This window comes from Mustela lutreola, chromosome 6 (assembly GCF_030435805.1).
Source record: "Mustela lutreola isolate mMusLut2 chromosome 6, mMusLut2.pri, whole genome shotgun sequence".
Classification (NCBI taxonomy): domain Eukaryota; kingdom Metazoa; phylum Chordata; class Mammalia; order Carnivora; family Mustelidae; genus Mustela; species Mustela lutreola.
Window position 1 is genome coordinate 102,415,942 of NC_081295.1, and position 27,907 is coordinate 102,443,848.

At 35.9% G+C, this 27,907-nt stretch overlaps 1 protein-coding gene across 2 annotated transcripts in view; it reads right to left on the minus strand.

Annotated features, from left to right (window-relative positions):
- Positions 1–276: 276 nt before the first annotated feature.
- BMP5 (bone morphogenetic protein 5) overlaps positions 277–27,907 on the minus strand; it is a 115,677-nt gene continuing 88,046 nt past the window's right edge. The window contains exons 4-7 of one of the 2 annotated variants that reach the window (XM_059178289.1): positions 18,653–18,847; positions 7,336–7,412; positions 5,906–6,016; positions 277–2,107 (exon numbers count right to left, since the gene is read on the minus strand). In XM_059178289.1, coding sequence (XP_059034272.1) covers positions 1,958–2,107; positions 5,906–6,016; positions 7,336–7,412; positions 18,653–18,847 — 533 coding nt within the window. In that variant the 3' untranslated portion in view covers positions 277–1,957. Of the gene's footprint in view, positions 2,108–2,802; positions 3,539–5,905; positions 6,017–7,335; positions 7,413–18,652; positions 18,848–27,907 lie in introns of those variants that run through there. The other variant, XM_059178291.1, reaches the window with a different exon arrangement.

Below are 27,907 nucleotides of genomic sequence, written 5' to 3' on the forward strand. Positions count from 1 at the left end.
ACGAACGAGTGAGATATTTTTTCATCCCTATAATTTTTGCTATTTTAAAAATCTCTTTACTGCTTGGGCAGATTAAGAAGAATCTTAATTCATGGATCGTTGCTTTGTCCATTTAACAGTGCATTATTTATTAAAAACACAAAAACCAGTTTCAGCAATTAAAAAGAACATAAGGAATCATGTAACCCACCAACATTTTACAGATGATATTCTTAGCATCTCAGCTTATGACATACTTACATTTTTGTGTCCCTCTTAAATAAAGAGCCAAATCAGTAGAAACTAGCATCACAAGTTTAATATATTTTAAAATATAGAAATATATTTAAACAGCACATTTAAAGAATAATATAATAGACTTCCATTTCTTTTTCTTACAATGGTACACTATTTATTTAAAAATATATTACTTAATGTACCCTCAATATAGTTATTATCAAATTTTCTTTGAGATAAACTGTATTCTCAAACAACATTGTAATATACCTGAATTACAAGCGAGACCATAATATTTCTGAAGCTATTTCTGATACAAGTTTTACTTGAAAGGTCCAAAGGGGTGATTAATTAATGGTTTTATGAATATTTTAGATGAGCTGTAAATAAGCTTAACTGTAGAGCCACGACAAAGAGTGAGTAATCCATCTAAATGTCATTCTTCCAAAAGTTAGTGTGTGTTAAAGAAAAGCCTTAAAAGGCAAAGAAAGAAAATAAATTAATTTCAGGGGGAAGAATACACATGCACATGCACACATCAGAACCTTCCCGTTTGGAATTATTTGTGCTTGGAGGGAGGTTTATGAAATCCCCTCACAAAACAAGGTTTTCATTGAGCTCGTTCTCAAAGATATGAAAAATGGATTTCAGCTGTTCTTTCAAAATGGCAATTCTGTCAGAGCCATTCCGGGATTTTTGGTAATTTCCTTCAGTTTAGTTTCAGTGCTTTTACCCTAAATAAAATCCCTTGCATCACATCAATCAGCAGACTCAGTCATAAAGCAGAGCTAAGGAAAATGGCTCTGTCGGCATCTTCGCTCCACTATGTTTTATGTATGCAATGACTCTTGTCTGTGGGGAGAGAAGTGGAGCGCATGTAAATGTTTCTTTATTTTGGACTGTTTTTATCTGAAAAAAAAAAAATCTGCAGCAGTAGTGTTCTAGATAATAGGCAGACATGATTTATTTGAGGTAAGAAGGTTGTACTACAATATTTTAGTGTTAACTTGGAAAGTTAAGGACACAGGCTCAAGCCTGTCTCCACAGAATTCCTGAAGCTTTGAGCACTTTGCAAAATCTATAGTACACAATCCAAGAAGGAACGCACTCCTCCAGTTACATCAATGCTGTTAAAGCAAATAGTTACAACAATTATGTGTAATCTCTCAGCTTCTATGTTCTGCCTACTGTTTATTTATTCAAATCCAGTTCAACATTTCACTTTATCTAATGTAGCGGAAACTCTGAAAGAAAAATTGTGTTTATCCAAGCATTTTTGTTTGGGTTGTTGTTATTATTATTATTATTATTTTTAGTTTTATTTCTAAATAAACAACCTATCCATTTTCACAGGTACCACATAGCCAAATGAATTCAATGTCCTTTATCAGTGATTAACATACAAAGGAGTTCTAATTTCAGAAAATTATATAAAAATCACATTAGGAAAAATGTTGACATGGAATTGAATTGGACTTAGCATATACCATTGAAAGTTACACTGGACTATCTATTGTGCAATAGACCTATAGAATAGATTTGATTGCTAAGGCATCCACAAAGGAGAATATATACCTTTAAATAAATAAAAGTAACTATATACACAATATTGTACATAGGTACAGAGATGAAATGAGCCAGAGTAATTTTATGAAATTCCCTTCTTGTGTGAAAGCATACTTTTTATTATAGTCCTAAACCTTAATACAGATCTTTTTCTTATTACCAATATTATTTAATATCAGTGGCAGCCACACGAACGCACTACCATATTTCTGTATTTTTTCAAGATGACATTGGAGCTGTCATCAAAGTACAGCACAGAGATGGCATTTAACTTGGTTGGAGCACAGCAAGGTTTTGGTACATGGTCAGGAAACATCAGATGAACCTGGGAAAGAAAAACATGTTTTTTTTTTTTTTTTTTTTTAGAAATGAGATAGACATTTTGTCCACAGCTTTCAAATAATATTCTTGGTGTTTTTTTTTTTCTTTTTAGGATCTTATTTATTTATTTGACAAAGAAAGAGATCACAAGTAGGCATAGAGGCAGGCAAAGAAAGAAGGGGAAGCAGGCTCCCTGCTGAGCAGAAAGCCTGATGCAGGACTCGATGCCAGGACTCTGAGATCATGACCTGAGCCGAAGGCAGAGGCTTTAACCCACTGAGCAACCCAGGCGCCCTCAAATAACATTCTTGTCTTGTTGCACAATCAGACACACCGTTAAGCTATCACTCTTCTATTTATGTTCAGTGGCTGGGGTGGAGGATGGGGACTGGTAGGGAAGAATGTATTTTTAGGCGTGAACACCTAGACTCAACTCACCCATTCACATTATGTGTTGGGGCCTTCAAAAATTCTCTATCAAGTAAGGAAAACTCCTTCTATGGAATATTCAGTGGAAATTTTTCTGGGGGAAAGAACATGGCAACTAGCACTGAGTTGCTTTTGGTTAGAATGACTCCTTCTATCTACTTCATAAGAAATGCAGAAGTTATAAATGCAAATTCATGAAGGGACACGATTAGACTATAGAAAGATTTGAATCTAAGAATTATTTTTTAAAGGACAATTAACAACAACTCATAAAAGTTACACACACTTTTAATTTTCCACAATAAAGGAAACATAAAAATCACAGCAAAGTGAACTGCAGGTATAATCCAAAACTTATTTTAAAGCAATGATTTCAACTCTTCTCTACAGAAATTTTTACCAAACTGGCTGGAGATTAATACCCTTTTGCTTTCTTCTCTCCTAGACAAGTGCCAAAAAGCACGTTCAGCTAAATCAGAAGCAAGGAGCCTAGATAGTTTACAAATTGAAAATCTCTCTCCTCCAAGAGCCTCAAAAGGTAGCTGTACACCGAAAGTGAAATGCTTAAGCATAGTTTGTTCGCATTTTGATCAGACTGGCAGTCTGCCTGTAATTTGTAGTCATTGAGCAAGAAGCCAGTACATGGTTCCCCCTTTCCCACTCAGCTACCCTGGCCCTTCCCCCAAAGGAGTTTATGGGAAGTCCTACTGATGAGTCTTAAGGGATCCACAAAAAGCAAATATAGCCTCTTAGAGTTTTGGCTGCACAATGTTCTGGCTGAAATGATATAGGAGCCCGGCATGTGGACAGAAACAGCAGGAAAAATGAGGTGATCTGACATGAACTTGAAATTTCCTAGGACCTCACAAAACTAAAAGTTGGATAGTTTCGACAAATTTCAGATGCGGGCTTGTGTCCCTCATCAGCTTGATCTTCCATAACCCACACATACATGATTGATAACCCCTTATTTCAATGGCCTTGGCAGCTTCACAAAGCAATCATTCTGAAAAAAAAAAAAAGGATTGTTCTTGACTGGTTTCTCAAACATATTAGTCATAAATATGCTTTCCTTTAGCAACAAGCATGTCTTCTTGTTTCATGTCCTTCACAGAACAAGCGTACAGAGTGCACAATTCCAGGAAAAAAAAAATCAAACTTCCCATGTATGCTTCAAGTTTTGCAATGACTTATGTCCCATGTCTCAGGATAGTGAAGCAGAGTAGGGACTTGTTCCAAGTCCATGTCAAAAAAATTTTTTTTAATGTTTGTTTTTTGACACTGCCTTCTAGACTATAGCCCTAAAAGCTGATAATACATGGTTATATATTCATAAGAAATAAAAAGAAAAATGAGAGGAAGAGTATTTTGACAGAGTTTTTTCAATAATTAAGCATTGCTCAGCCTGAGGCTGCCTTTGATACATTAGAATGTATCAAATTCAATGAAGCAGAAGTCTGCTTTCTGAGTCATTAAGAAGACAATATAAAGAGGCAAAGAATTTTCTGAGAAACAAAGTGTCATTCCTCTATAAGCTAACAGTGGCTATTGCTTTGACCCTATAGAAAGACAGGCATCATGGCGATTCTTTCAAGGCTCGAAACAGCAGCATTTTTCTCTATGTGATTGCATTTTGGGTCATCATAGAATTCTCATAGGCAAGGATAGCTGGCTATGGTTCACAGAGATTCTTTTTCCCAACCCCCAGAAATGATATCCTGCATCAAGAAGCACTTCTATTTGTAGGAATAGCAAATATGAAAGCATAACAAATCTTAAAATTTCCCTAGGAATTTCCTCTATTTTTTGCATATGGCACAGAAGTAGGCAATCTCATCGGTCAAGAATAAAAAGAAAAATATTTATAAATGACTGCCTTTCAAAACATGTATTTGTTTTACCTCTCTTTCTCTTTACTCCAAGGTTATTTCCAAAGTTTTTGACAATACCCATGCTCTAGTTGCCATAGACACACCTTTCTGGTATCTAATTCTTCTCCAATACCTATGATGTCCAGACCAGAAAACATCAAGCCATTCAAGGATTTAATCTGCCAATTTATATATACCATTCCTTATTCAGAAGAAAACTGGCATAGGCTTTTATCAGCTTTAACTTTAAATGAATTCCAAAACAATAACCTTAAGAGTCAACTCACAAATTCTAGTAGTTCCATTTTTTTGTTGATCATAAACAAGACTCACCCAGAAAGATAGATTATTTTTTCCTCATGGCTATTGACCTCCTACTGGCATCTGCCAAAGAGCAACTTCTGTCACTAAGTCTTTTTTTTTTTTTTAATATTTTATTTATTTATTTGACAGAGATCACAAGCAGGCAGAGAGGCAGGCAGAGAGCCAGGGAAACAGGCTCCCCGCCGAGCAGAGAGCCTGACGTGACGCTCGATCCCAGGACCCCTGGATCACGACCCGAGCCAAAGGCAGAGGCTTTAACCCACTGAGCCACCCAGGCGCCCCTGTCACTAAGTCTTGAATCTAAAACAACGTATCCTTTTCCTTCTCTCTTGATGACATATGGTTAAAATGTTCTTATTAACCCAAATATTAATTCAGAATTTTATCACATGATCTATTGCACCTTTTAGGAGCCTCTCACTTAGTATTCCAGAGACTGTCCCTCTGCCAGATCAGTAAGTCACACACCATAAGGCAGGTGTGTCAGGCTCTCAAGAGGTTTCATGAGCTCGTTAAATACAGTATAACCATTTAGAGACCACAAAATCAACATTTCATTATTGTTTTCACAAAAATAAGTCCAGGTTATTAGAGATTAAATCACTGCTGAATGCCAGAGTGAGGAAAGGAAAAAATGAAGATGAAATTCCACCTTAAAGATTATTAAAAATATAATAAAGATCATGAAATAGAAATGAATCTTCTACTTAGAGTCTACTTGAAGAAGTTTCATAATACCAAAGTATTGTGGTGGAACATTCTTTAATAATTAGAGTAAAAGCCCTCAGATGAAATTTAGTAAGGCTATTATTCAATGTTGTTGCAATGGTTTCTAATGAATTGCTAGGTTAGAAACAGCCCCTGGGAACCTGTGTGGTTAGTCATATTGCACAGCAAAGAAATCACTGCAGAGTGACCACTTCATGTGGTTACTCCAAGTTTCCTAGCTGAAGTCTTCTCCATTCTGGAATCAGGACTATTCTTTAAACCAGTCTGAATTTCTTGACTATACCCACAATTATTACTTTGGCTCTAAAAAGAAAAAAAAAAAGTACAAAGGAAATTTTAAAGAAAAAATAATGCATTTACAGCTATAAATGGATGTTTTCCTTTAAAATAACATTTATATGACGCTAGCATCATAAACCATTTCCAATTCTACAAAAACAAAGGCATACCAGAGTCTGAACTATGGCATGGTTGGTGGCATTCATGTGGGCATTAAGTGGAAAAGAACATTCTCCATCACAATAAAATGCAGCATATCCTTCGGGTGCTATAATCCAATCCTAGAATGCACACACACAAAAAGAAAAAGAAAGAAAGAAGAAAAGGAATAAAAGAAATCATCAAAATAAAAATAAAGTAATTCTGAAATAATACCCACATTTAGTCTGGCTAGGTTTCTCTTCTTCATCCAACAATTATTCTCACAAGATAGCTACCCTCAAGCCCTTAATTTAATTTATTTTTAAGCTGAAGTTTACAACACAAGTATAAGTATTTTTACAAGAAATTGCCCTCTGTAATTCCTCCCAAGAGGTTGCTATGTAGGATATTCATAGTATGCATTAATTCATGTATTCATGAATAAAACCATAATCATTAAGTAGCATTGTAAATATTGTTTAAACAGGAAATGATGAACTCTGGAAAGTTCAAGGGAACCAGAAAGGAAAAGAAGAATAAACTTAATTGAGATAATTCCCATTTCTCCTTAATAATTCATTCCTGGTTTTAGAAACCTGACAACCTCTGAGAGCTTTAATATTTGTTCCTTTTGCTGTTTTTCTTTTCATTCACATGTTAACTTTAGAGTCTCTTTAGAAGAAACAAATTAGAGCAAATTCTTGAGAACTGCACATGAAATTTTGGGGGAAGCCAAAAAATTGGCTTATGGAATGGTTGCCCTGATTTTTTTTCCTCATGAAGTAAAACTTGGTCCGAACGCAGACTCACTGAATGAATCGTGTTGAAGGTTTATCATAAAAGTTTAAAATGCTTACATTTTAATATTACTTTTCAATGAGATAGCCCAAATTCAATTCTGTGAATCCATTGTAATGGGATAATGTTATCTAAAGACAATTTAAACTATCAATACATAGGGAAATTAAAAACTATTTTGACTAAATCCTCCTTCTCACCGTGTTTGTGAAGCATATGGAAAAGACAGCAATAATACCCTTAGGTTCAGGGGAAAAAACATTTTTTTTCCTGTGGCTCTTCTTTATGACATTATAGTCAAGGATTTTATTTCCTAGCCCTAGAGTTTGAGACCTGGGGGGCAAATGGTCTTGCTCGAGTTAATCTGAAAAACTGGTATTAGAATGAAAACTTCAGGATATTTAAACAACAACACCTTTTCCCACCTTCTAAAATATCACTGGGTTACATTTCTTCTTCAGCATAGATGTTTTTTACTATAAACTCTGATAATAATGTTTCAGTGGTGGTAGGATAATGGGAAAATAAAAATGATGCGGATTGCCCATGTACTGAACAGTCATCAAAAATCATTGGTTAGTGTATTGGAAATATTACTAACAAAGATTACAAGTAACTCCGGATTTATAATAAAACAGAAAGGAACCACCTAAGTTCTTACCTGCCATCCCAGATCCCGGAAACTCACATAGAGTTCATGCTTCTTACAGGCTTGTTTTTGTTCACTTGTGTTATAATCTGAAGATAAAAATCAGATTTTAAACAAACAGCAGCTTAACAGTTATCCTATTATTTCTTTTGCAAGATCACTGATAAAATTAAGTGGAAGCTGTCTTTGATGTTGCAAAATACAAGTTTGAATCTTAAAGCTTAGAGCCACTTAGCTAACTTGGTGAACAGTAGGCAAATCACTTGTCCTGAGTTTCTTCTTGTGTAAAGTTGAGTCAGTATCATTTACCTTGCAAGGTTCTAATAAGAATTTGGTTAGACTCTCTGTTTTATGGGGCACTAATCTGATGCCTGCCATTCATTGAGTACTAGCTGCTCAATGAATCCTCATTTACTAAGTAATTCATACTATAGAGGAACTTAATATATTTATACATATTAAATACTCACACAATGTGTTTTTAACATCTTCCATGAGGCAGACACTGGGAAAGTACCAATTGGGACCTTACAGAGTTGATTTTATTTTAATAAATATATTAAACTCAGAATACTCAAAGTTGAACTTTTGATTTTTCCCCCAAAACATGTCCAACATGTAGGCCCTTCTATTTTTGACTGATGACAGCTTTCCCAGCAAAGACAGAGAAAGAGAGAGAGAACGTTAAAATATGCTCTTTTTCTCTGACACTCACATCCATGCTCTTAAGAAATCCTACACATTCTGCCTTCAAATAGGTCCCAAACCCACCTATTCTTACTACCTCCATGACTAGTCCTGGTCTAAACCACCATCATCTTTCCCCTGAATCACCACAATATTCTCATTGCTAATTCTCCTTGCTTCTGCCCTTGCTCATCCACAACAAAGCAATCAAGTAGACCTTCTAACAAGTAACTCAAATTATATCACTCCCCAGCAAAATGTCCCACTGGGTTTCCCTGCATCACTAAGAGTGAACTAACCTCCATGGTTTACAAAGCCCTATCTGATTTTCTGATTTGACCCCATTACCTCTTTGACTCATTTCCTACTATTCTTCCTCTCCTTCACTCCATTCTGGCCATGACATCTCCTTGTTTTCTACCCAGGTAGCTTCCTCCCATCTCAGAGCCTCTCTCTCTCTCTCTCTCTCTCTCTCTCTCTCTCCATATATATATATATATATAGACATCTGTATATATATATATATATATATATCTAACATACAGCTTCTTCAACTTTTCACTTAAGCTCCATCTTGTCAATGAAGACTTCACTAACTACCCTATTTAAGATCACAACTCCCACCATGGTATTCTCGATCTCCCTTACCTTGCTCTTATTTTTTTCCATTTCACTTATTTTTTAATATGCTATGCCTTTTACTCATTTATTATGTGCATTGCTTCTTGTCTTTTTCCTCCCTCTAGAGTGTCAGCACTACAAAGTCAAAAATCTTATTTGGTTCTGTTTGGTCTACTGATACATCCTAAGTTTCAGAAATAGTCTCTGACACATAGTAGGTACTCAATAAATATTTGAGGAATTAGTAAATGAATTCCCTAATGTGTTCCACAAATGACTTGAGGGGAAGGAAATACATTATTTCCTTTACATATGTTAGAATATAATCTGAAAAACCTATAACCTTTTATAATTGTGCGAAAGAATTAAGGATAGGAGTGCCTGGGAGGCACACTGGGTTAAGCACCCAACTCTTGGTTTCAGCTCAGATGGTGATCTCAGTGTTATAAAATCAAGGCCTGCATCAGACTCTGTGCTATGTGTAGCCTACTTAAAATTCTCTCTCTCTCCCTCTCTCTTTCTGCCTCTCCCCCACCCGCTTGTGCTCTTGCTCACTCTAAAAAAAAAAAAAAAAAAGTAAAAAAAAAGAATTAAGGATTAATGGAGAGCCTCAATATTGCATCTGGACTAAAGTAATACCAAAGAAACACAGAGCTTTATAGAAAATCTCTGTTGTCTTCTTTGGTATTGTTCACACTTTATACAAATAGCATTCTAAAAGCTAACCCATCTTTATTATTTCCAATACAAAATAGGAAAGAGGAAAAAATATAAGGTAAGGGAGTCAGCAAAATAACTTATTTTCAAAGAGGACAACTATTTTTTTTCCTCTAGGAATAACTGCTACATTCACTCCTACAGTCATCTCTGTCAAATCCATGTAGTAGTTTACTAGGCAGAGTAGTGTGTTCTAAGATGTCATCTTCCAGTTTAATTATCTTCAACCTCTAATGAAAACGTAGGCACATCAAAAATCCATGGAGCCTGTTTTAGAGGCTCTTGTCATCCTTTCACAGTTACTTCAAGTAATTCTTTATTTCTGTCTTGAAAACAAAATAATGATTAAGTCTTGAACTCAGACGTTTTTACTTCTACACCACAGTTATGCTCTGCAACTAGCTTCATTAAAACAAATTAAATATGTAGCTAATGATGGAAAATGGAGAAAGAGAATGTATTTGGAGTGCCTCACTGTTATTCTTTGGGCAAACTTTTTCCCTGATCAGACGAGCATAAGAAGTTAATTTTGCCCAGGCAATGGACAAGCATATGTAACACTAAGTACATTAACATGAAATGGACAAATTCCCTGTATCACTTTTAGGGAAAAGAAATGATTGGTGCTGGTATTAGTTTGATTATTTGATTAAACTTTTTGAAATTTAGAGGGGAAAAAAAAGTCAGCTATGCATTAGACCAGGGTCAGGAAACTTTTTTTTTTTTTTTTTTAAGATAGTAAGTATTTAGTCTGTGGAGTCTTCCCTTGCAATGACTCTGCCACTATAGCATGAAAGCAGTCATAGACTATGTAAATGGATGGATATTACTATATTCCAATAAAATTTTACTTCTGGATGCTAAAAATTTGATTTTCATATTATTTCTATGGGAAACAAAATGTTATCCTCCCTCTGAGTCTTTTTCAAACGTTTAAAAATGTAAAAACCATTCTTAGTAACTGGGTCATACAAAAATAGGCCATAGGGCCTTGCTTCACCAGCCCCTGCATTAGACAATAATGGGAATATTTATTCATTCACCCTTGTCTTAATTAAAAACACTGAACATGAATAAAGACATTGTAGCCAATAACACATACATACATATATATATATATGTATATATGAAAAGCCATAAACTATGTGTATAGTTATATGAATTCCATGTTTATAAAAAAAAGTACAACTTAAAGTCAAAATAGATCTGTTCCATCTATGCAGCTTTTCGTACTAAGTGATGTATATAATGTAACATCACATAAAGGTAATGAGCAATGAAATTTATAACAGAATCTGATTCCAAGAGTCTGATTTCATAGAGCATGAGGACCATATGCTTATTCTGTTAGAAATAAAAATTAATGGATGAGTGAAGTAAATGTTGTACCCAAACCAGCAAAGTCTGCAGTTAGGTTTACTATAAATGGTTGGCAGAATAAACTAAAGGAGGAGGGGCAAGGAAATGAAATTTATGTATCTCTAAAAAATAGTGATTGATAGCCCCTGGAAAATTAACATGAAATGGACATAATGCCACCTACCATAGATTAACCTGCCTACAAATGAAGAATTCTAACAGAAATTACTAAAATGTTCTGGTGCTACAAGCACTCTAGAAAACCATGCTGACATTCCTCAACCAAAATGCCCATGTTCTAAATGCAGCATTTCTTCATTTTGTCTTTTAATGGTAACACTATGGGAAACCAGGGCCAAAATATTGTAAGTTTTGTTAAATACTTTACGTAAACTTCTTTATGATCAATTTCTCTAAACAGTACAAATTTAATCCTTTTCTTAGTTAAACTTTTAAGACATTATTTTGTTGTAGAAAAAAAATTGCTAAAAAAACTACATAGAGGTTAAAAGTGCCCCCCTGCAAAAAAGTCTGAACTCTACATAACAGTTCAAAGGTCTGTCCACCAGTCTCTGAAAAACAGACAACCAAATAAATAGACATGGGCTAGCTTAGCAAGGAAGTAGGGGGAAAAAATTAAATCCAGACAACTCCACATAATAATATGGATTTCATTTTTTATTTTTTTGAATCTAAGATTGGCTTCTTTAAGGGATGAAATGTCGATATATTTAGAAAAGAAAAGAAAAGAAAATTCAAAACAGACTGTCATGTCAAAAGCTTAAACAAGTCAGAGACAATGAGATACCATGTTTCAAAAACAAAAGAGGTGTTAGCATTCTCATGATCAGTTCCCAACAGGAAAAGGAGACAAAGGAAGACAGCACCTAGGCATGGGGATTTTTGCTAATTTATAGAAAGTGGAAATGACAAATAGATGAAGGTATAAGTGGTAAAGAAGCAGGAATGATGCTATAATAGACTATTAATAATTTTGATTTGGTTTTGATTTTGATTTGGTTTTGATTTTGATTAATAATTTTGATATGGCCCTGGGGGTAGAGAAATTCATGATAAACCCCAAGCACCTAACAATCCCTTTAAAGATGAAGGACTTAAAATGCTACTACTACAAACCATAAATGGCTCTTAATCTCACAAAACAAACTGAGGGTTGCTGGGGGGAGGGGGTTTGGGAGAAGGGGGTGGGATTATGGACATTGGGGAGGGTATGTGCTTTGGTGAGTGCTGTGAAGTGTGTAAACCTGGTGATTCACAGACCTGTACCCCTGGGGATAAAAATATATGTTTATAAAAAATAAAAAATTAAAAAAAAAAAAGGAAGAGAAAAAAAATGCTACTACTATTCTATCTTAATCACAATCTTCCATATCCAGTGAATTCCTTGCTTGAATTAATGTACAACCCACTAGGAATTACATTTATTGATGTTTTTAATGAATATATGTATTTGTCTATGTGTAGAAATGTCTGATGTAGAACAGATACCACAAAACAACAACTATCTGGTATGTTTGCTTAACTCTGGTTAGCAAAGTGCCTACAAGGATGATCCAACTAATATCCTCATCTTTGAGCTTACTGACAAAAGGTTTGCCCACAAACCTTGCACTCTTTAGATGTTTGCTACTTTGTTAATAGGATCACCTGTCATCGAGTGACCCAAGTAAGAACATTTGGTAAGTTTCTTGACTTTCTTTCTTCCTCTCTCATGTCTTACCATTCAACTGGTCCGCAAAGTCCACTCACTAACTGATTTCTAGTCTAGATAACCTGTCGGAAGCCCTTTGCTCTCTTGGTTACCTCATTCTTCCTCAATATCCTCTTCCAGTAACTTTGTCCTAGGGTAACAGGGTAACAGTCCACCCTTGCTCTCCCTCCTACATCTCTGACCATAAGTCTTTGTCTTTTTTATGGAATTGCTTTTTCTCCTTGCATATAATGAAAGGACTAAACTTCCATGGGAGTCTGCATTGCTGATTTTGTTGTTGTTGTTTTATTTTCAATGGTACTGTCAAGTCCCTTGCTTCATCTGAGCTCACATCCATGTCTTTTCCTAATACCGTCCACTTATTCTTGACACTCCAGATCCAGAGTCCTGTCTTCTCACCCTCTGCTGGTCTCACTCACATGTTTTGGTTTCCATTTCCCCTTTCTCCAATTTATAATCTTCACTGCTTAGAGTGTTGGATTAGATTCCTAATCATTATTTGGGCTCTCAATTTCCTCCCTTGGCATCCCATCCTTCACTCTGATGTCAAATATAACTTTTTAAAATGTCTATCTGGTTATGGCACTCCTTTTTCCAATTGCCTGCATGAAGACACCACATACTATTGCATACCCTAGTCTTTATAATTTGGTCCCTCCATACTTTTCTAGCTTTTCTCACACCTCTCACACTAGAAAACTTGTATGCCCAGCTATTGAACATGGGTACATGGCTCTGTAACTGCACATCAGTCTGCAATGGTTTCACCCACCCCTCCAAATGTCTTTATAGACATTTTCCATAAGTTCTTCATGAAGTCTTTGGAGCCATAACCAGGGCTGCTTAGGTGCTCTATCTTTCCTATTATTCAGTATTCTAAACCTATTCTAATAGAATTGACCTCTTAATAATTACTAACGCTCATGTCTTTCCTATTGTCTGTGGGAGTATTTTTTTAAGAAGCAAGATGCTCAGCTATCCATCTTTTCTCAGTATATAGTTAATACTGTGCATATTACACAAAGGGTACTTATTTAATACTGAATAAATCTTTTTTACAGTAAATCATGCCCAGATATATTCTAAGGATTCTCTCTAGACAGAGACTTGGCAAGAGACACAAAGCATTAATGTCTATTGATACATTTATTTTATATTATATAATTAGTTGCTCAGGTAGATTGGCCAAATCAGTTAAAATTTCGAACATCCTTCTTTCTTCTGAAGTCTCAAAGACCAAGAAATTCCAATTAAGTGACCAGGAGTATTGTTACTTTCTGTGAAGAGAAGTTCTACTTTTCTCAGCTGTAAGAGTCTAAATTCTTTATGTACCATTTCTGAAAAACCAAACCACATGAATTCATTTCAGAAGTAACAATGTTAATGGCTAACATGAAATAAACATACCCTACTGTTCTTAGTTCTTTACACATATTAATTCATTTAATCCTCACAACTCATGTAATCTCATCCTAGGGAGCAAACACTATTAATATCTCACTTTACAGATGAAGACATGGAGGCAGGGAAAGGTGACATGTTGTCCAACATTATACAAATAGTAAGTAGTGGACCCAGGACTAAATGACAAAATGAAATAGATGATAGGTAAATAAATATACAAATAGATAATATAGACACCAAAATTGCTGTTTTAGGAGGGATTTCCAAAACTTTTGTAGGATTCAGGGCACAAATAACAGTTTTTAGTGTTAATTATTATAGAAATCAAGTGGATCAGAAACATTCTCACATGTGCCACCTTGTAAGATTTTCACTTCAGCCTTCATCTTGAGAGCCCCTATTTGGAAACAACCAAAATGTCTTTTAAGAGTGGCGTGACCAAATAAACTCTGATACAAGCGCTGTTGACTATATTGCAACAGTTAAAAAGAATGAGGTCACTCAGTTTGAAAGATGGCTGAGCTATATTGTTTAAAAAAAATCCATAAAACCAACTCTATTATATTCCTGTAAGTCAAAACCATGAGGATAATAAAAAGATCAGTGGTTGCTAAGGGGAGGGAGGGATGAAGAGCCAGAGGAAAGAGGGTTTTGAGGGCAGTACTCTGTATGATACCACAATGATGGATACATGTCATTAAATATTTGTCTAAACCCACAGAATGTAAACACCAAGAGTGAACCCTAATGTAAACTATGCACTTGGACAATTATAGATACATCCTTGTGATTCATCCTTAGTAAGAAAGCACTATTCTCATGAGTAATGTTGATAATGGGGGAGGCTAGGCAGTGTGAGACAGGGGTATATGGGAAATCTTTTTTTTTTTTAAGATTTTTATCTATTTATTTGATAGACAGAGAGAGATCACAAGTAGGCAGAGAGGCAGGCAGAGAGAGAGGGGGAAGCAGGCTCCCTGCTGAGCAGAGAGCCCGATGTGGGGCTCGATCCCAGGAACCTGAGATCATGACCTGAGCAGAAGGCAGAGGCCTAAACCACTGAGCCACCCAGGCACCCCTGGGAAATCTTTGTACTTTCCTCTCAATCTTGTTGAGAACAGAAAATTGCTTTAAAAAATAGTCCTTAAAGGGGTGCCTGGCTGGCTCAGTGGGTTAAAGCCTTTGCCTTCAGCTCAGGTTATGATCCCAGAGTCTTGGGTTCAAGACCCGCATCTGGCTTTCTGCTCAGCAGGGAACCTGCTTCCCTTCCTCTCTCTCTCTCTCTCTGCCTGCCTCTCTGCCTACCTGTAATCTCTGTCTGTCAAAAAAAAGTCCTTAAAAATACATACAATATATCATTTATGTGATTAAACACACATAATAAAATACATTCTCCAAAATATATATTTAATATATATACATATATGGAGGTAAAGATTTGCGAGTATAGGTATTATGTTGATATAAGTGTATCCAAGTAACCTATCACAAAAGGATTTAGGTGTGCAAGAGAGAACTTCAGTTTTATTGATGATTTTATTATCTTTAAATAATGAAAATATGTATTAATTATATGATATAAAACATTCTAAAGAAGTAGTTATAATTATTCTTTCTGATTTTGATTAACATCTGGTTGTCCAAGAGATATGAGTTTACATTGTCTATATTAGGCAAAAGACATTACCTATCAGAGTTGAGAGTAAGTAGAGAATGTTTCCATTTTAATGACTCTTGGAAAGACTTGGCCTAAGAAATCACATGGTGTCAGGCAGGGCCACCAAGGATTGGATTCACCTTCAAAAGTCCCTAATATCCAGCACACAGTCAGCAATCTTTACAAACAATTCTACAGCAAACCAGGATTTGCCGTTTGTCTTATTAATTCTTCCAAATTCTTAGTACTCTGTTCTTTTCAGCACTCATCTAGTCCTTAGAAGAGTATCTTGCTCTCAGTAGGTTCTTTAAGACCTTATCACCCAGGTACCTAAAGCCTTTTTAAGCTAACTAAAAAATTAGCTATCACCTCCATATCCTTTCCTCCCTACCCAAATTCAAATAAACATCCACTGTGCTGCCTCCTCATGAAAGAGGCAATATCTCACACAATGTGTTTGCTCAGTCTCCTTGCCAAATATCTGAAGAGGAACAACGAGGGACAGTTTCTGCAAAAAATCTGGGGACACTTTTTCTGTGCATATTCATCTGAAAGAAGAATTTCATTTTTTCCATTCAGTGGATACATTAATTTATTTAACCATTTCCTATTTTGTGCTAGACATTGTTCTAAGATTTTCCATAGGAGTATAGAAGAACAAAGGATCATTGAGAAGCTGGAAGGTAAGACTCTTTGAAATAGGGAAAAAATTGGGTACAGAAAGCAAAAATGACCTGGATTTTAATTCTCCTGAACTGAGACTTTCGACATTTGGCACATACAGAAAAAAATGTAATCATGCAAACATCTAATACAACTTTCTTCCCCCTCACTGGCTTCTCTCTTAGCCCTGTAGTGTTCAAACAGTATTTTATTATAAAGGCTTGGTACTATTACAGCATTTATTATTTATATTTGAATAATTTTAAAATTTCACTGGCATTTCAAGTTTCCTAAGTATCAAATTTTTTGTTTATATTAGCATTCCCTTTCCTTAAACCCCTGTCTGTTAGGCCAAATCCTTGGAGACCTTTTCCCAGCTCCTTGATTACTACCTATTGAAAGGTTACGTCTTATAGACACAAACCAGCTACTTTCTTTCTTAGTACCAAAATATGATCATGCTCCAAAACTATCTACCACCTATTTCACAGAAATGGCTGCCAATGACAAACTTTTTAAAAAGAAAATATCAGTAGAATAAATTTTGTACTCTAAATGGTGTTAGGAAACTGGTGAAAAGTTACATGATTTCTGCTCCATGTGTTTTATTCATCTCTAGTTATAGAAGTACATTTGTTTCTGGTGGTTAGTGAGAGAAGATAAATAGAGTTCACCAATAGGGAAAAGGACTTTGATGATTTCAGTCTCTGGAACGCCATTGCCACAGTCCTTAGACGCTCTAATAATAAGTATGCGACTTACACTTTTCCCTTTGTAATTTCCTCAAAAATTATTCACTCTTCTATTCATGGCTTAACAAACCTTTTTCTTAATGCAGTCTGTTACATCAAATTAAAAACATTTCAACCAATTTCAGAACCATTCTACATGAAAAGAAAAATATACAACTTTGACAGGCTAGTATTTATAAGGAAGAAAAGGTCTTAGAAAGTTATTTTTCTCCATCTTTCATATTCAGCAATTATAATTTTTGCCAAGCTAAATACCTTGTGAAGATCTTTATAAAATAGCTTTGTAACAAGGCACTAATATCATGTTTTACTTTCATATGAAAAATACAGTTAAACTTATTTGTTCAGGAAAACTACTTTACAATATTACTCTATATATAGCATGTAATTCAGTATAATGTAATTTCATATAGAAATCTTCCTCATTTCTGTTACTAAATATATCAAATAGACTTCTAATACAATTGCCCTGGTGCTCATATTTTAGGAAGATTCCAATGAATTCCAATTTGGTATTTTTGCTGAAAGTCCCAGGGGCATGCAAAATATATATATACACACACACATACACATATAGATATGTATACAGTTTTATTTAGAACCATTCATACATATTTGAGTAATAAAAAAATTATAGTATGATTTATCAGTTTCAAGTGCCGGGGCAGGAGCGGCGGGGGGCGGAATGAAGATTTCAGGAATAATGGTAAATACTGCCTGAATGTGTCTTTTTGGAAGGGTAAAGCATTCTAATTTGCTTGAATACCATACGCAGGGATCACGTCTGTTTTGTTCACCAGCACATCCATTGGGCCTGGCAATACACTGCATATGGTGGCCATTAACACAGAACACATATTTTTCAAATGAACAAACATATTGTACTAAGTTGGGATGTTCCAGGATAAATTTTCCCCTTCAAACAGATTTACTTTTTGGAGATAAAGAAAATTTCTTGGAATAAAACAGCCATCATTTTCATCTAAGAACAGCTTATGAAAGTCTGTTTGCAGCCTGAACTAAACAAGGTACTTACTGGTATAAATAAAATGATTCTGTAACTTCAGATTTTGGCAGTTGGATTCATTCAGGTCGACTGTACTTTTATCTCCTTTTCTATCAGTTGATGGATTAAATTGCAAGCACTTTGGGATCATTGTGCATCTGTAATATTTTGTTACTAGGTTTTATACATAGGTGTGTATGTATATATACACACACAAAGCAGATTATCTAGATAATAGTCTTCCAAATAATTAATGGAAATGTAAATGGTACCTCAATTTCCATATAATCTCGGCTGCTTTTATTGTCAGAGAGAATGGAAACTGCATGCTTCACATCTGTCGTCTTAAGTACTGAAGAAATCTTTTTTTTGTTGAGTTACCTGGTTGCCCAACCACGTCTGAGAGGCCCCAGGGAAGTCAGCTCAGTGAGTTGTGTAGTTGAGTTTTGACTAGACTTTGTTGATGTAGCCATTTCATAATTTTATTACCTCCAGCTTGATTTTAATTTGAACTGAATCTTTCAACATACAAAGGCAAGTCATACTTATTTTGAAATGAATTACTGAGTGATTCACTGATGAAACATTCTAAGGATGTTCGAAACATTGCCAGATGATTTAATAGACCAAACGAAGGTATATCCAGAGGGTAGATTTACTGTGGCTACTTGATTTGCAACATATGACCCCATAACTCTCTGTGCACAACCGTTGCTTCGGCTTAATCTTACCTCCAACGCTGGACATTCTGGAGGAGTCCTGATGAGAGCTGGATTTATTGCGGTTTTGATTTTTCCGTTTGTTAGCGGCTCTCACGGATCGAAGGAGTACCTCGCTTGCCTTGAAGAAGGCCACCATGAACGGTTGTTTGGACTGAGGCCCGTGTCTTCCCACAAGACCCGCGGATTTTACATTGATACTGCGTCCTGGAACAGAAAGCGCAAGCACTTGGTTTACGAGAAAGAAAGAAGGTTTACCTGACGTGAATGAATTCTGAGGGTGCTTTGAAAAAGGAACATTATTTTTGAAAACATTATCAGAATGTTTTCCTTGCAGGCCAAAGATTTTTATAAACATGGAAAGTTTGCCGGTACAGACAATTATCCATGCTCGGTCTTACATTTTGCATCATTCTTCACCACAGAAGGCCCTCAGGCTGCCTTCACTAACTGATCCTTCTCAGACCTGGAAGTCAGCAATATTTCAGACGGAAAGGCTTGATTACCATCAGCCTGGAAATGTCCACATTAAATAACAATTTCAAAAATATTAGCTATGGACTCTTCTACATTAAATACTCTATAATTTTCCTCTAAGTGATAAAAGCTGAATGGCTGGCTGGGTGTTTCTACTTTCTTCAGCTTTTTCAAGCCTTTCAAGTGTTAATTAGTGCTGAGAGCCATCCCCTTCACCTCTGGCCTGTGCTCAGCAAACTTTACAAAGCTATGCTCTACTTAAAGCTCTTCACATCACAGGTCATTCTAGAAGCCCTGCTGGAGATGGAGTTTTGCTTTACATTCCAGTTCTTTCTCAATGCCAAGTATTTTGAAGTAATCAGGGCAATTTCAGAGTTCCTCCCTCTCTGAGTTTTGGATACACCTGAATGTTTACTGAAGAGATTTTGAAACTTGTTAACCAAGCCTAGAGACTATGAAAGAAAAGTTCCAGGTGAGTTTGGAGACTCACTTTTGTCTTTAAACCAGTCTGCATGCCAGACCCTTCCGAGCCCGCTGATGTGGTTGTGTATCAGAGAATGACTGCAACCAGAGCCTGCACAGCAATGCGTTAGAAGTCAAGGTGTCCTAGAGACTAGAAGTATTTGTTAATAAAGAACCTCTCCAATTGTGTAGTAATAATAATACTAACAGTAATGCCAAAGGTATTTGGAGCACTTGCTATGTATGTGCTAGGTATTTTGCTAAGTGTTTGCCATGCAATATTTAATTTGGTTCTACAAATACTCTAGAAGTTAAGTATTACTATTTTCCCCTCTTTACAATTCACTCTAGTTATGTTCTCCTAATTAAAAAAAAACACTGAATTAAAAAAATATATATATATATCTGTGGCTATATTATACACATATAGTTTATATATTATATATTATTATTCATATTATATAATATTATATATTATAAATATATATATTTATATATATTTTTATCTGAGATATATATATCTCTCATTGGCTGATAGCTAGTTCCATGAAAATCACCCAAGGAGGATGAACTATTTAACCTTAGGTTGTAAATTTAGTTGAGAATTACTAAAAACTCATGCAAAGTTTCTACTCTAGATACAGAAGTTACCAATCTTTTAAGAGTCATATATAATGTGGTTTGAAATATGTGCATGATTGACTCTGCCTTGCCCCCTGAGAGATGTGCATGTTTTCTTAAAATATTTATTCAGTAAAGACTGTGGAGTAACCTCAGTCCATTATAAGACCTGACCCACCTTAGAAACAAGAAAAGGAAAACAAGTCCTTGAAACGGCATCAATGGCATTTTAGCAAATAAACTCTTGCTCTTAACAAAATTTATTTTGGCAGCATAAACACTTTTGTGTATACTTGTATTGTGCAGAGACCTTCTACCGTCAGAAAATGAGACCGTGTCATGTGAGGCTGTGCAGCTGTTGGGAGGGACACAGAGGTCCTTAAAGGACATTTAAAATGTGGAGGTATTGGTTAAAAAAAGGAAAAAAAGGAAGCATGTGTACTGATCCAAGCCGCATCCGTGGCCTCATCAATTGTCCTACAACGTATTGGGGGAAATTTATTTGGTTCCCACAATTATTAAAACGGGCGGGATCTGCCTCACAAACGCCACTGTACCCAGTCCTACCGAAGAAAGAACTTCCAAATAATCAAGGCAGTAAACCTTAAACAAATAAGCATATAGGTTTCTCTTTTAAATGCAAACTTACAGTGGCTCTCTGCCAGAGTCTATATTTCTTAGAAAAACTCTATCACTGGCATAAATGAAAGAGGCAGTTTGATTTGTGGTCAGAGCAGTTTCCATTCTACTTCCACTGTAACAAATGTATTAATTCAGCTCAGACTTCCTCCTTCTGGCAGCCCTTTTGCTGTAAAAAGAGAAATTAGAAGTTCCAGCCAAATACCATACCTTGAACTGACCCACTTCAATACATAAACACTTTTACAACATATTTATTCAGGTGCAGCACTTGAAATTGGTTTAAGATGTTTCCAGTGACAGAGAGCTCAGCGAAAGAGAAAAAAAAAAAAAAAAGAACTGAGAAACTTGACTGTTATGGAATAGAATAACTGGCGATCTGTTCTTCAAAAATAATTTTTTTCTCTCTTGGAGTACAACATAAAATGTATTTGTTGAGCTTTTATTTTGATTTTTTAATGAAGTGTTAATTTAACAGGAACTAAATTTTTACTTGTGTACATCCATGACTGCAGAAATCATTTTTAATATATGATCTCTCTAATACTAAAATAGGTTGCCACAAGATGTTCGCAAATGGAATAGAGGTAAAGTGAGTTTTCCATTCATTACAACGCACACTGCCCCTTTTATAGTAAAACAAGCACTTAACGCAAAGTTCCAAGTTTCCCCGGGTTTGCAAGAGAGTTTCTTTTATTGTCATTCTAAAGACTTTCAATACTGTAATTTTTAATCTGTGGAGAAATAATACTGCTCTAAAAGGTTTATGTTCTGAAAACTGTAAAGATGTGTGTATGGTACAAATATGGGTTTCTTGGTTTTTACAAAGGTGGATATTGTGTGTGAAGCAAAGTAGTCTTCAAACCAACGTGAACTCCCTTTAAAATAACTTTTGATATTATTAAGTTTCCTTTTGGTTTCCTTTTTACTTCAGCAATGAGGTGACTATGAAGATTCCATACGTTAATGCTTGCTCAGTCACTCTTGGTCTTGAGCTCCTGTGCCTTCAGACACAATATACCTGTACCGATTACGAGGACCAAGCCTTTCTGAAGGGCTGAGCAGTTGTTTTTGCTAAAAGTGTTAACAGGAAGACTATATTGCATGTATTGAAAATAGTGACTCTTTTATAAAATTGATTTGAGTATGTTGAATTTTATTATTAAATGTACAGTGTGCTTTAGATATTGCAAATGTATAAAGAAGCCTTACCTAAAACATTTTGATTTGGGAAAATTATACGTATGTATGTATCACTGTGGTTTTATTTTTCAAAGGGGATCCTTACATTTGATTTCTAACTAAAACCTATAGCTATAGAAGGATTAAAGATTGACTATATGGTGAAAATGGAAATGGGGTCTAGTAATGAAAAGAATATTAAATAGAAGGGGGACGAGCTTGGGCTGAGGCTTCATCCCCTTAGGATTTAGGCAGGCCTAGGCATAGCCAGAACATTGCTAGGTTTATTTCACCAAGCACAGAGCATAGAACAACATCACGGGAAAGAACCCAGGAAAGAATAAATTCAAAACAATGCCCCAGGGTGTGTAAGGGAAAAGAGAAAATTTAAGCAGCAAATATATGTGGATATTATTCCTCAGTTTCACTAACTACAGAGTGAGTAAAAATGGGTTTAGGATGATATCTTCCGAAGAAATGATTACACTTTTCACCCCAAAATCAAGAGGGAAATGTCTGAGTCTGGGGCTCTAACTTGATCAATTTTGCCATAACTGAAGCTGGAGATTGGAGACTTCCAGACCTGCCACTCTGACCCTCATGCCTTTGTATAAGCAAGGGGGTCAGGTTATTGTATTCACATGTGCCTAAGGGCACAACGAACTATTTGAAATGTACAGTCATCACGAAGGTAGAATGGCAAACAAAAGATCTATCCCAAACCTACTGGTTTTGCATTTCAGACCATTCCTTTTGGAAAATGTGACTTTGAAAATGTTTATTTCTTTAAAAATAGGGTTATTAAAGGAGGCTCTGACATAAAACAGCTCTTTGGAGGCATGTTGATACTATAAGGATAAGTGGTTCCAAATATGAGCATTTAGTTTCCTGCAGAATACACAGTTTGAAAAACATGCATTTGGGGATTTATCAGTCTAAACGTTGATATCGCTCTGAGATGTTTGCATAAATTCCAGTTTTTTTCCTCCTGTAAACCCACAGTAATTGACTGCTTAACCCAAAACACCTGGGATGGAACCTGTGCCTAAATTACCTATCCTTCATCTTGAAAAAGACTCTTGCAGCATCCTTTATGGACTATTTCATAGAAGACAAACCAGTGCATTGTTTCCAATCCACATACCCTTCTGATCTGCATTTATTTTCAATCTGTGATTAAATTTGATTCTGGTGCTCTTAAATTATAGTTTCTGTGACTCTAAATTATACTGGAATTTTACCCTTTTTAGAAACAGATGATTTAAAATGTGCAGAATTCTCTACTAAGAATACAGACTAAATCATCTTTATATCAGATTTTAAGGAATGCAGGGAAGACAGGATTTTGTCTATTTAAATTCCATATACATTTAAACTCAAATTAACTTAAGCAGGTTGTAATCTAGCTATAAATTTCAACTCTGTTATAATTTGATAACATTTCCATAGTTTCTAGTTTTATAGTAAAAACACTGGCATATTGCCAGATATAAGTACACAGATTTGAAGTATCACAAATAGAATTTTATGTTTGTGCTCAGAACTTTCTTATTTTCAAGATGGTTTCCATTGCTTATAACCTCAATCAAAAGCAAGGAAAATCTGGGATTATAAACTATTTCAGTGATACTGAAAACTCATTGTTAAGAGACTTCTGGAAAAGCTTTTGAACTTTAGAATGAATGCAAGGTAGTAAGATCTTTGATTCTTCAAAGTAATCCTGAGACTGTGTTTAACAGGCTGGGCTCTGCATGTAATGCCTTTGCTAGATGTTCCCATTCTCTTTTTTATACTGACATTTAAAAGAGTAAGTTAAAAATAACTGCTTAATTTTATATTAAATATTATATATTTATAATTATACACTCATTATGAAAAGGTATGAAAAACAAAAGGACAAATGTCATAATATATGCAAATAGGATAGGACTCTGTGGCTGATAGTAAAAAGACACATCAGAGGACTGAACTCCACAGAGGACAACTGAGAACCCTATCCTGACACAGTGACATAAACTAGGAGTTGAAAATTATCTGTAGACAAGAAATGTGGTTACCATTCCTGGTAAAGCAGCAGTAGAAGAACTCCATTTTCCTCTATACCTGAGATGACTGAAAGTTAAAGAAGTTAAAGGAGGAAGAAATTTTTTAAAGAGTTGAAGTTTGGGGGTGCCTGGGTGCCTCAGTCAGTTAAGCCTCTGACTTGTTTCTGCTCAGGTCATGATCTTCGGGTCGTGCCATCAAACCCCGCATCAGGCTTTACACTGGGCATGGAGCCTCCTTAAGGTTCTCTGTCTCCCTCTCCCTCTGCTCCTCCCCCAGACCCCTCCTTTTCTCAAAACAACAACAACAAAGAACAAAAAACCCACAACTTTTAAAGACTTGAAATTTTTTCTAAACATTTTGTTGAAGGCACTATAATGTGCCCCGCAGCTTGAAAAAGTGGTGGAGATGAGAAGAAAAAAGTAGATTATTTGGTCAGAAGCATTGGCACAGTGAGTAGAGGCATGATGGGCTGGGGATGCAAAAACTTGAGAACTGCAGCTCAAGAGAGTCTAGGAAGGAGGGCCTACGGAAAGAGGGACCAAGAACCGTTAAGGATCAGGGCCAGGTTTGTGCCTAGTTGTGGAAGCCGTCCAGAATGCTCGAGTGTTTTATTGCACCAAGAGTGGAGCTGAGGTGATGGAAACGATCGGTCTCCTTCCATGGGACATCATTCCGAGATGAGGAGGCTTACTGTCTCAGGTCTGACGAGCCCAACAAATGTCTCTGACTCAGGCCTTGTTTTCAGCTGGCGGAAATATGAATCTCAAACTAGGAACTGCAGTTTACCTTCACGTAAGCACTTACTTTTTAATAGCTCTTTGCTTTATATATAGTGCCTTTCCCCTGAGACCCTACAAGCTTTACAGACATCATCTGTCACATGCTCCCAAAAGATTGGTTAGCAGTTGGTCTTACAGTCCTCATTTATTTTAAGAAAGCAGAAACATTCTTTTCACAAAACCATGAAAAGGGTGAATTATTTTTAGCCTTTTTTCCAGTTATTATGTGCCTTTTAAAAATAAAAAAAGTGTGCACATGCGTGCGTGCACACACACACGTCTTTCCTTTAAAATCATAGATTTAAGTAAAACTCTAACAAGGCAGAGTTTCAGCAGACTATCCACCCAGAGTCTTTAAAAACTTTTTTGATGTGTTAAGATACCAGTGAAAAAAGCTTTTAGAATTCAAACTCATTTTAATGTGTTTGATAGCAGTGAAATTAATTTAATTTCACACTTCATTTTATCTCTAGGAGGTGAAAGTGGTCTTTGGAATAAACTTAATACAGTTACTTAAGAAACTGATGTGTGTCTAAAAGAAACACTCTTTTTGACCAGCTTATATATGATTCAAAAGAATTATTACCATAACAGAAAAGCATGGCTTGTTAAAGGTTTGATCTTTCTTTTCAGTTTGATAAATGAACCTGTGAAATGATCACAAGCCACTTCCAGAATCTTTGGGCTAGTCCATACCACCAACATGAAGAGGAATCTTATTCGGACACCTGATCAAAGAGAATGAAGAGAGCAAAAGATATTCTCCAAAATCTGCAGTGAAGAACTGATACTAAGATACCAAATACATATGCTATCGTCAGTGTCTACGTTTGAGGGGGAAAAGAAGAGTAAAGACATTTGGCATTTAACTCTTCCCTTCACATATGAATGCCGGATCACAAAACATACATTTGAGTGAAACAAAAGCAGAACTTTTCTTCACCAGGTTCTCATGTCTCTGGCTCTGGCAAAAAATATAAACTGGCCTGCCTCACATAAATGACCAGTCACACCACCAGGATGCCATGACATTCCCCAGAGGAAAAGCATCCCTCTGAGCCATCCGCATACAAAGTAACAACTGGGTCCCAAGAGTGGTACCTTTTGGTCACCCTCAGCAGCAACATCTGATTTCGTAGCCTAAGTAAATCTTTTATATTTCTATCAGCTATATTCCTTCAGAGAGAAATCATGTAAATACCTCCACATATAAATATAACAGGTACCCAAAAGTAGTAATAAGAATGCCCTCCCAAAGGATCAAGAAAAGTGGAAATTGAGAAGCTTAACTCATTCAATACTTGTAACAACAAAACAGCTGCCATCTATTGAAGATTCATCTACCTCGTATTTACTCTGTACAATAAGGCAAGGATTACATTTTAAAAATGAATAAAATAAGACTCAGAGAAGGATCAGATTTTTAACTCAGTCCTGTGAACCTTGAAGTAGTCTGCTATTCCTTTAAGTACATAGTGTACCCCTTTGTTAAAGATTGGTTGGGGCTGGGACGCCTGGGTGGCTCAGTTGGTTAAGCAGCTGCCTTCAGCTCGGGTCATGATCCCCGCGTCCTGGGATTGAGTCCCACATTGGGCTCCTTGCTCAGCAGGGAGCCTGCTTCTCCCTCAGCCTCTGCCTGCCATTCTGTCTGCCTGTGCTCGCTCTCTCTCCCTCTCTCTCTGAAGAATAAATAAAAATCTTTAAAAAAAAAAAAAAAAAAAAAAGATTGGTTGGGGCTGTTGCTTTGTCTTGAGTTTCTGCTTTCTACCTAGAGAAGACTGGAGGAAAACCATCCATCTCAGATCTGTCAGTGATACACACATGGTGTCTGGAAGAACAGTGGTATAGCCGCTGCTTTTGTTAAGTTCAAGGTCGGACTTTCCTTAGTAAGCAAGAAAATAAGGATTCAACACGACTTGCCAGCCATGGAACTGAGGTGATGTCCTCAGTTTATATTCCATTCAAATCAAAACTTGTCATACTACAGAGAAATTAGCATGCATTTTTAAGGAGCTGGAATATGTAATTTCCCTCACAAGGTATTTTCCTCTACAAATTTTGATCACCTCTTATGACACAACTATGGGCCCTGGTTGTCCTACACTTTTGTGTCTCTTTTTTTTTTGGTTTTCCTCTCTTGCACATGAGCCCACGCCAAGTGTGCCGAAGTTTAATTCTCAGCAGCACAGAACATGGTGCTTGAGCATGCCTTATAGCAACTGAAGCTTCTCTTTTCTTCCCACTGTTTTCTCTGCTCATAATGCAAAACCCATCCTGCTCTTATTTTTACACATGTCTTTGAAAAATACAGACCAGCAATAAGTTAAACTCACAATGGAACGAAAAATGGCAAAGACATAGTTAACTCCAGTGCATGGTGAGAATAAGGAGAATCTCATATTTTTCATGGCCCTAAATCAATATTACCATGAAAATATTTACCCCTCAGATCATTAGTTAAACCAGAATTAGAGTCTAGAATTGGGAATATAACAAACAACAAAAACTGGCATATGTCCCTGACATTGGCATTTGTTTGGCAAGATCGGTGATCCATAGTTACTGTTCTGAATTAGGGAAAATCAAAAACAGAAATACAGATGTAGCCAAACACTTCCATATCCCTTTTCATTAAGGGAAATCTAAAAAATGGTAAAATACTTCTTTCACCAGATAATGAAGCAAGACTAACTAACTCCTGTTTGTCTCTGCCTACTTTAAATCATTGATTTCAAAACTCTTCTTCACGTATGTTTTTGAGTTATGATGCTAAAATTTGGATAAGAAAATTATGATTACCATGTATCTCTCACTGAAATGTATACATACTATACATTAAAACAAAGTAAAATGCCATTAAAACCTAGTTTTAAAACATATGAGCCATGGTAAAAAAGCATATTCAAGGTTTTCCATTTATTACTGAATATATTCCATAATCAATATCTACTTATAAAAGAAAATCATTTTCTCTCTACAAATTTTTATATAAGACTAAATTAGGCTACAAGAGGCCCATTCAGGATACTGATCAGAGAAAAAAATATAGGTATCAAAAAAA